This window comes from Astatotilapia calliptera, chromosome 6, assembly GCF_900246225.1.
Source record: "Astatotilapia calliptera chromosome 6, fAstCal1.2, whole genome shotgun sequence".
NCBI lineage: Eukaryota > Metazoa > Chordata > Actinopteri > Cichliformes > Cichlidae > Astatotilapia > Astatotilapia calliptera.
Genome location: NC_039307.1, coordinates 38,024,717 through 38,034,659, shown reverse-complemented (window position 1 = coordinate 38,034,659; position 9,943 = coordinate 38,024,717). Strand labels below are relative to the sequence as shown.

Sequence of the window (9,943 nt, the reverse complement as noted above, 5' to 3'; positions counted from 1 at the left end):
AAGAGAAAAAAAAGGTTCGCTGTCTAGGACTAAATCCATGTGTGGAAACGGGCCCATTTTGAACCTGTTCATTTGCCACCTTTTCTAAAAAATACTTGGAGCTTTTTTGGCTACTGATGAGCGTCACCTTCACAACGGCCGGTAGGTGGCGTGAGTGCGCGCTTTGCTGTTTGTGTAGCTGAAGGAAAAGGAAATGATGAAGTGAACTTTGCTGCTCAGTTGAAGATGCTGCTCAGGAAATGACAGCTGTGTAAGTAAACTAAGTGCACTGTTAACTGATCCATGAATATCTTTATATTAATCTATTCGTAACTTGATCTTTAGGCATTGAGCTAACCCCCGGCCTCCAGCTTATGTAAACTCCTGAACGTGTTTGGCTAAAGCTAAACAGGCTACGTGCAACGGTAGCTGCGTGATAGCTAGCTGCTTTAAGAACTTGCTAACCTGTTCAGTAAGTCAAGTAGCAATGTGTTTTTGTGGACTGTTTCTGAATGATACAGTTGGAGGTAACTGGCATAGTCTTTAACAGTACGTCTGTTTTCATTAAAACATTTTTACTGCTGGGGTTGTACAGGTTGAAACTGCTATTCTTAGCTGTTAGCGACGTAGCATGCGGCAGGTTCAGCCGTTACAAAAAGCTCTTTGTTTAATTTATCAGACGTATTAATGTCAAAATCCCTGAAACCTTTTAAGGCTGCCCCCTCCCAGTCTTGGTGTTTATTTGTTAATAAAAATGTAGTTAATGGTTAAAGTTGGTTGATTGGTGTCAGAGGTGAAATGGGGAGCAGGTGGTTATTTTAAACTCTCCGGCTTCTTTAGTCATGTTTCACTGAGCTGTGAGGAGGCGGCAGACGGTTACCGCGTTACTTTCTCCGCATGTTTCTCCCGAGTATATTCAGTTTTTGGCACCAAAACTACAGGCGTCCTTTCTGTTCTGGAAACCAGTTTGTCATGTCTTTTAATGAATGGAAGAACTGAGGTGGGTTGACCGGTGTTCCAGATCAACTGGCGTTTAGATCAACTGGCGTTGGTCGAACAGATGTGTGGCAGTCTTGCGTTTCAGGAGCTCCTACCGACAAACCAGCAAAAAAAACGCCAAATGTGTCATCTGTGACACTTGTGAGGTTATCTCAAACACACTCCGTCAGTCTTGATGCTGTTGAACAACAAAATGTTTAAAAATGTGGCGAGTTTACCTGGTGATATCCTCATGCGCGACGCGATCGCGAAAACAGCAAACAAGTAACACCACGCCGTTGTTGTTCACAGGACAGCAAGAGTAAACGATCGGGAGACCCTTGTCGTCGTTATCGTTCCACTCGCACGGTTTGTTTCACCGAATTCAGCGTTTTTGCTCCACAACTAAAGCGAGCAGTTTACTTTGTGCACTAACATGGACTCGAGTCAACCAGCGCCACCTCTGGCCAAGTGCCACAGCCTACAGCCAGATCAACTTGTGACACACATCTGCACCACGTTTGAATTCGTGTCATGCACATTTGTACCTTTCAATTGTGTGTTTGTGCGTCATGCAAACAAACCTTTGAAATGAATGAAATGATATCATGTATTTAATATCAGCCTACATTTGTACAAAATGCCAAATGACATACACATAAGAATCACCATCCTGATATCAATACTTTTGCCCATACGAAAAATGTCGTGAACACACTAATATTTCACCAGTGTTGTAACATCACATGTCGTTAGCGTAGTCTGTCTGTGTCTTCCCTCTGCAAACAAACATGTTAGAGTTGGTTGTGATATACAGTCTGCATAAGTGTGGTCAATCTAATAAACATTTGTAAGGAGATGGCAGTTACTGTGAATGTACAGCAGGTGATTAGTAATAAACAGCCAGACAATGACTCTGACAATCTCATTCAATCTTGCAGACTGAATGCACCTTCTGTGGAAAGTGGTACCACACAGTGTGTGTGGACTTCCCCTGTGCAGAAGGCGACTACAAATGTTGTGGGTGCTAAATAAACAGAAAAAAGTGATCCCTGTTGTCTTTGCTTACTGATTGTTTTCAGTGTTGACAATCCACATTGCTGGCATTGCATCTTTCAACATGTTTGTGGGCAGATTTGGATGTACCAGGGGTAAGTGCAGCCACTCAGCCTCTACTCACTGTGATCATAGCAGCAGGTGCAGATGTGTCACAAGTTAATCTAGTAGTGGGCTATGGTCATGTGTTAGTGGTGGGAACAGTCATATCCACTCACTCTCACTGGCTGTTTATTACTAATCACTGTGTAACTGCTGTGGATTCACAGTAACTGCCGTCTCCTTACAAATCTTCATTAGATTAACCACACTTATACAGACTGTATATAACTCCAGCCATGTTGATGAATTGCCTATATTGGCTGGAAATATTCATTTTCAGGGAAAAGACACAGACAGACTATGCTAGCGACATGTGATGTTACAACACTAATGAAATATTGATGTGTCATATTTGTCCAAGGCGTATTTCATTGTTATGGAAAAAGAGAATATTAAAATCATGATGACCAATTGGAGTGGTGATGTCTATGACTTTGTGTATATAATTTGGAATTTTGTACAAATGTAGGCCAATAAGGAATATATGATATCATTTCATTCTTTTCAAAGGTTTATTTGCATGACGCACAAACACACAATTGAAAGGTACAAATGTGCATGACACGAATTCAAACGTGGTGCAGATGTGTGTCACAGGTTGATCTGGCTGTAGGCTGTGGCACTTGGCCAGAGGTGGCGCTGGTTGACTCGAGTCCATGTTAGTGCACAGAGCAAACTGCTCGCTTTAGTTGTGAAGCAAAAACGCTGAATTCGGTGAAATAAACCGTGCGAGTGGAACGATAACGACGACAAGGGTCTCCCGATCGTTTACTCTTGCTGTCCTGTGAACAACATCGGCGTGGTGTTACTTGTTTGCTGTTTTCGCGATCGCGTCGCGCATGAGGATATCACCAGGTAAACTCGCCACATTTTTAAACATTTTGTTGTTCAACAGCATCAAGACTGACGGAGTGTGTTTGAGACAACCTCACAAGTGTCACAGATGACACATTTGGTGTTTTTTTGCTGGTTTGTCGGTAGGAGCTCCTGAAACGCAAGACTGCCACACATCTGTTCGACCAACGCCAGTTGATCTAAACGCCAGTTGATCTGGAACACCGGCATGCTTTGCTGTCGTGTTTTTGTAGTTTTGACTTCTCATTCTATAGTCTTTATTTTTGTTTTATGCGTAGCAATTGTATTTTACGTGTACACTACCTCACATCGGGTGTTAGGTTGTACTTTAATGGATAATTGTTTGTCTTACACATTTTTCCTGAAATCAACAAATCCCCTAAAAATGGCAAACATTCCTTAATTAATCTCGCTAACAGCTGTGGATTTATCTTGTCCGTGTATTCGATGAATCTCCTTTAATAGGACAGTGGTGGAATAACAAAGTGAACATTTGCTGTGATGGCTCTGTTACAGCAGGTAACTTATTAACTGTACATAATAAAATGAGATGAAGCAGACTGTGTATTGTTAGATACGCTTCGACGGGCTTTGTAGTGTAGGACTAATTGATTATTTGCTTTGCCTAAAAACAGGTTAGGGTGATGGGATGTCAGTAAGAACCTGCAAAACGTTCATGGCCAGAAACATGTTAATCAATCTACATGTTGTATTAAATGGAAAGTGACTACTGAGTAACATCCTGTTAACAAAATGAGACGTTTCCTGTCAAACAAACCATGTAATGATTAACTTTGACACCCTGCACCACAAGATGGTATTTTTAAAACGTCTGGAAGACAGCTATTTTTTTCCCCATAAGTGCTATTAAAAACCTAAGATTTTAGTCATACCTAACTTATTCTTATAACTCTAACAACTAAAAGAGATGTGAATAACGGTGTACAAGGGTTATCAGAATATGGCTGTTGACTTATTAACTATCAAAAATTTAGATCCTAGCCTTATATTATGTAAAAATACAATGCTTTTGACATATCTTTACTTATTCAAGTGGGACATTTTTGGGGGGCTAAATCAACCTTCCACTTTATTTTGTTTATCCAGTTTGGGGTTGCAGGGGTGGGGGGCTATCCCAATTGTTATGGAGCAAAGCAAAAGGTATACCGTGGACAGGTTGCCAGTCTGTCGAAGGGCCAGCACTTAAGACAATCTGTTAGCCTGACAAGCCTGTCTTTGGACTTTGGGAGGAAGATGGAGCATCCCAGAGAGAACCCATACAGATGCAGGAAGAACATGCAAAAGCCACACAGAACAACCAAGGCAGGATTTTAACTCGGGACATTGTTCCTGTGAGGAGACAGTTCTAACCACTGCATTGCAGCCTGCATTTCATTAACGTTTTCTCTGTTTAATGATTGCTCAGTCCATGCTTTCTTGTCAGCCAAGGTGGTTCCCAAATCCTGCTTCCTGTCTCATTTCAAAAATGGTGTGGCAAAAAGGCAAGATGGCAGCTGGTGGTGTTGAAGCACAGGCCCCGTGCTCTCAGTGTGATGGTTAGCCTAGCGCCTATCCTTGGCTTCACTGACAGTCCTCGGCTATTTTATATGCAAAGAGACGCTTTCCTTGTTGCCCAGGCTTCAAACATTATGGGATTGCGGGAAAACAACTTTCCAATATCTCTCCCTGAAACTGAAATATTGGTGTGTTTGCAATGTAGGCAGTTTTGGGGTGCTTCTTTATTATTTTGGTGCTTATTTGGACGTTTTTTTTTTTTAGTACTGTGGGCTTCCCATTGTAATACACATTAAATTGACAAGCACGGAGTGCGTGAGTTCCCTTCAGGAGTGTGCTTGACCTTTCCACTTAGAGTTTGAGATAACTGGGTTCAAGGGGTATTGAGTTAGTGAATTCCTGAATCCAGATGGGGGTTTGACCCAGTAACCATGTTTTATTTTGTTGCCAGAGAACACTCTGGCTTGCAAGCCAAGTAAAGAACAAAAAACCTGAATCCTGGGCAGTCCCCTACAACTTCACCACTGTACCACCTTTGGCTGATTTAGCTGTAAAGGCAGCTTTCATCATGGCGGAGAAATGACTGTAACTAAACATCCCATTGTGCCAGCAGTTGTCGTATTCAGGCTTTTGAAGCAGGCAGTTTTCTGTGTGGTAAACTTATTACAGAACTGCAATCATGTGTTTTACTTGACTAAATTGTGTGATGGATACAACTTTTCTGTTTTGGGCTTTATATGTATGTGTGTGTGAGAAGCCTTACTTGACACTGACTTGCAGACACTGTGATTCTACATATTTTAATGTATGTTTTTCTCTTTTTTGAATTTCGTGACTCAGGCAGCTGTCTAAATGGCACACATCTCCAGCTTATGCGTCCACTTTTTGCTTCCCTATCCTTTCAAAACTAACTAATGGGGGCTCTCTTTTATGATGCTTTGTGGTCTCACTTCCCCCTCCCCATTTTGCTAATGGGTAAATCAGTTAACCCATGCATAAAGCACTGTTGATCTCTTCCCGCTGAGCCTACATTAAAACTGCCTTTATTCAGTCAGTTTCTGCTGCCTGCCTATTGAAGACGGTTTGTATAGCTCCTCTCTGTTCAGCTCCCCTCTGCTGCTGATTTACAAACAGCTGGCTGTGACAGCAGTTGGAGTTGGTTGTACTGACTTCTGTAGTTCTGAGCAGCAGTTTAGCCTTTGCCTCTGTTTAAATGTAGCCTCCTGATCTGTGTGTTGTTCATTTTTTTTCAGGCTGTCTGATGACTGACTGACAGATGCCTTCACCATGAAGCTGAGTTGCAGCGCGCTGGTCATCGCCCTCCTGCTGTCCCAGGCCAGAAGCTTCCTGAGCCCCTCAGAGGATGACAGCTTCCCTGAAGAATGGGTGCTGCTCCATGTGGTTCAGGGCCACATTGGGGCCGGAAACTACAGCTACCTACGCCTCAACCACGACGGCAGAATCATCCTCCACATGCAAAGCCTCAAGGGAGACGCAGACCTGTACGTGTCAGATAAAACCCTGCACCCGAGCTTCGACACCTACAAGCTGCAATCAGCCACCTGCGGACAAGATGTGGTGGTGGTCCCCGGGGACTTCACAAGGCCTGTGGGCATCGGCATTTATGGCCACCCGTCTCACCAGGAGAGTGAGTTTGAAATGCGAGTGTTCTACGATCAGACTGTGTCCCAAGACCCATTTGATAAGGGCTCTTACAACTCAGAAGGTGTACATAAGGAAAAGAAATCTGCTCATGCTACAGAGGACGACTTCCAGGAGGAAGAGTCCATCTTTTGGACTATTCTGATCGGACTTCTGAAGATTATACTTGAGATTTTGTTTTGAAAATCACTGTTCATTGCTGTGACAGCAGGAGGATATTCTGCCATGGTACATTAGATTCCTTTCATTTTGTGAGGGTGAAAAAAATGTTGCACCAAACCCCAGGGAGAGTTCTGACATTTAAACAATCAAACCTACAGACTTGGTAAACAGCAAAGTCAGATTTACAGCACGGAATTCACCAGCGAAGCCTGACCAGTCAGAAAATGTTTCACAAAGTGTATTTGGTTTTAGCTACACTAAAAGAACACAAGGGGACTTGTTCTGGAGTCTTGAAAGGTATATATGGAATAAGAAGTTTCTTATAAGTCAGTCGCTAGAACCATTCTTCCTTTTCCATTGCCCAAAGTCATAAAATTATTAAAAATATCAAAGAGAGAAACTGCAGTGAAGACACAAATAGGTTCTAAATTTGAGCTGCTTTGAGGCTTCAGCACTTTGGGATACGCCCATGCTATGCTTCAAAGAGAAAGTGTTAACTCTTATACTGTCACACTTGGGAGAGACATTGAAATGCTTCCTTTATTTCATGCCTCCACACGTCTGGTCGGTCTGATCTTGTAAAATGTTCTTAGAATTTCTGTTTTTAGGAAGTTACAAAGCATTGTTTATCACAGCAATCAGAAGCAGGGTTCCCGACACAGTGTTATTCCCACCGTGTAGGAAAATGATGGTGTGTGTGCAGGATTCTTAGGGGGAGTTTGTGAACTAAATTAACTCGATGGTTAATAGCAGTTTGCAGGATCTTTACTTTAGCTGCTACTTTGAAGCTGTATGATCTCTTCTTTTAAACTTAATTTTACCCAAAGCAAAGTTTTCTGTTTGATTATAATTAGTTTTTTCCCCCCACATTCGCACATGCAGCAGACTTTGGAAAATGAGAGAACCTCTGTGTGTTTTTGGTTTTTTTCCTCGGTGCACAGAGGATCTTTGTCCAAAACTGCCAAACTGTGCCCAACACCATAATCAACAGTATCACAAAGTTTTGAGGCCTAATTTTCACTTAATGCCACTGTTAAGTTAAATGCGTATGTGCTGCTCTGGTGTGGTTACATTGTCCGACTTGACCAGCTGTCACTAATTCTTATACCATGATCTATATGTCTAGTTTTTGTGCACAGATTCAAACCGTAGGTCAAAAACTGGCTGGGCTTCACCTCGCTGACGAGTGATCTTTCAGCTAAGCAGCTTCTCCTAAAATCCACCACACTTGACTTCCAAGCTAATAATACTTATTTGATTAGTGTTAAACCAAACCCCTTAATTTGAAGTCTACTGAGGTCACACTGTGCACAGGGTTGTTGTTTCCTTATTGCTCAAAGGTGGAGGGATCACGTTAAACGCATCCAAAGTCATCGGTTAGCCTCGTAGTAGCTTCAGCTTAACATTTCTCTCTACAAGACGACTACAATTTGTGCACATTCAAAGTGTAGTCAAAGCTGGTGTAGAGCTGCAGGAGTGACACTTTCTGTATCAAGATTGAAATGATCGACTAGCCCCCCCCTCAGCCTGTGAATGAATGAACACCACCTGTCTGTCTTAACACAGCTCAGCACCATGTGAGTTCTGTGGTCAAATATACTGAGCTATACAGTCAATTTGAGAACAGAACAGATTTTCCTTAAAGCAGATCATTCAACGTTTTTTTGCTGTTTAAGGATGTTTCATTGATTTGGACTCACACAGGGAACATGTGTTTGTGATGAGATTTCTACCGATCTGTTAACATGAGTAGCAGCATTGTATTTAGTTTGATCGCTCACTTTTGTTGTTTTTGCCTGTTGGACAAACTCCTCATTTAAACATCACCTCCAGCGCTGGAGTTCAGTTCTGAGTAGAACATTGTTACCCTCTGAGCAGAAATGTTCAACAGTGCCTTCAGATCGATCCTCTGAACATCTGTGGAGCTTTCTTGTTCCCAGAGGCGATCTAGTCAGGTTTCACAATAAAATTAGAAATTGTTTTAAAAACTCGTCACATGACTGTGTTTCTTAAGTCATTGAAACATGTTTTATGTTTTATTTATTCTAACTTTTACATCAGAAATACCAGTAATTGTTTTATAGCATAAGCTACTTTAACATAGGTACACATATCACCTCAGGTTGGGAACCCTGCATTTAGGGGATTGGTTTTATTAAATTAAATGTTTATGTATCAGCTGAGTCTCAAAAGGATGACCTAGGTTCACAGACATTCTGGTCAGTGTGGGCAGACCCACTTTATCTTCTCTCTATAAATCACGATCTAGGCTAACGGTGGACTTACTCTGGTTATTCTGTGGGTCCTTGAGGAAATAGAGGGGATTTTCCCCCATTGCAGCTACACTAACTTCAACCCTTTGTAAAGTTTTGTGTTGTAAACTCAGATTTAATCCAAACCCTCAGTACATGTTGGAAACAAAGCTTTAATACATCTCCTCACAGGTCTGCACTATATATTTACAGGAGTACAACCCAGTGAACAGCTGCTCAGCGTATTACTCAAATGTTCAGCTCCTCGTTTCAAACCAGTCAGAGTCATGAGCATATAAGCTGACCGCCACAAGTTTGTTTACATGTTTGAAACCAATAAGAAAAAATAAACCGCGGGTCAGAGAGTAGAGTCTTCCAGTCCTGTGTCATCAGCTTCATGTGAGTCTGGGGGCCAGCTCGATGCCGTTGATCCTTAGCACCGTCTGCGGCTGGATAATGATCCTTTTGCGCTGGAACCGGTGTCTCTTCCAGAAACGCATGTGGACTTTGGGCCAGGACTCTGTCTTTTCGATTACGGTGGCCTCGATTCTGACCAGCTCCTTCCCCAGAAGAGGCCTACCAATCAGGGTGAAGTCCTCAGCTCCAACCAAAAGCACCTTCTCCATGCGGATACGCTCCCCGCACTCCGCCTCGATGTGGTTCTCGATCAGGATCAAGTCTTCACCGGTGACCTTCCACTGGCGTCCGGCGAAGTGCACCACCGCGAAGAGCCGGCCGAAGTCCCGAAGGTTGATCCGCTGGTTTACGGTGCTAACCACAGCAGCGTGTCGGCTCTGCTCTTCTTCCGCCGAGTACGGGCTCGGCTGCTCCGGCCACGGAGGCCTGGAGAGCGAGGTCCAGGGCATCAAGTCTCCACTAGCAGAGCTCTGTGTTCGGATGGCAGCGGGGGACAGGACATGGTGTCTGGGTAGTAACATTCTGCATGTCCTCCACAATCCGGCGTACGCCATGCTCGCCGACATCTTGACAGGAAGTCGTCTGGTTCCAACTGCGCAAGCGTCACGTTACAGTCACCTGACACTTCTGCCTTCAAAAGCATCCTTTAAAAACTGGAAAAAGGAAACTTTTCTGGCCCAGAGACAAACATAGCTTAACGCTATATTTTTCATATTATTAATTTAATTTGATAATCACTTTAAACAATTTTCAGATGGACGCTAATTAATTCTATTATAGAAAGATTTGGTTTCCGCGTACCTCGTATTTTACCAAACAGACCCCTCAAGACAGTTAATTCATTGTCTTGCCCTTTTATGCATCATGTTTTAGAAAGATTACACGTTTATTTGTTTCTCTGTTCTCACCTTTCCCACATATTTCATAATAAGAAAATAAGAATAAGAAATAAGAAAAAAAAAAGA

General features: G+C 42.6%; 2 protein-coding genes across 3 annotated transcripts; one reads left to right on the top strand and one right to left on the bottom strand.

Annotated features, from left to right (window-relative positions):
* The first annotated feature begins 23 nt into the window (after positions 1-23).
* On the top strand, positions 24-8,300 carry c6h6orf120 (chromosome 6 C6orf120 homolog). 2 transcript variants are annotated; one of them, XM_026172091.1, is made up of 2 exons: positions 24-250; positions 5,739-8,300. In XM_026172091.1, the coding sequence occupies exon 2, from the start codon at positions 5,773-5,775 to the stop codon at positions 6,328-6,330; it is 558 nt and encodes a 185-aa protein (XP_026027876.1). In that variant the 5' UTR covers positions 24-250; positions 5,739-5,772; the 3' UTR covers positions 6,331-8,300. The 2 variants fall into 2 exon arrangements, with proteins under 2 accessions (XP_026027876.1, XP_026027877.1); XM_026172092.1 differs by lacking the exon at positions 24-250 and adding an exon at positions 764-979.
* A 414-nt stretch (positions 8,301-8,714) lies between these two features.
* On the bottom strand, positions 8,715-9,925 carry mrpl21 (mitochondrial ribosomal protein L21). The gene has a single exon (XM_026172090.1). The coding sequence runs from the start codon at positions 9,542-9,544 to the stop codon at positions 8,957-8,959; it is 588 nt and encodes a 195-aa protein (XP_026027875.1). The 5' UTR covers positions 9,545-9,925; the 3' UTR covers positions 8,715-8,956.
* Between the last annotated feature and the right edge of the window lie 18 nt (positions 9,926-9,943).

Bases quoted from the DNA above. Each gene is read 5' to 3' on its own strand.
- c6h6orf120 (XM_026172091.1), top strand. From the start codon at position 5,773: ATGAAGCTGAGTTGCAGCGCGCTGGTCATCGCCCTCCTGCTGTCCCAG.
- mrpl21 (XM_026172090.1), bottom strand. From the start codon at position 9,544: ATGTCGGCGAGCATGGCGTACGCCGGATTGTGGAGGACATGCAGAATG.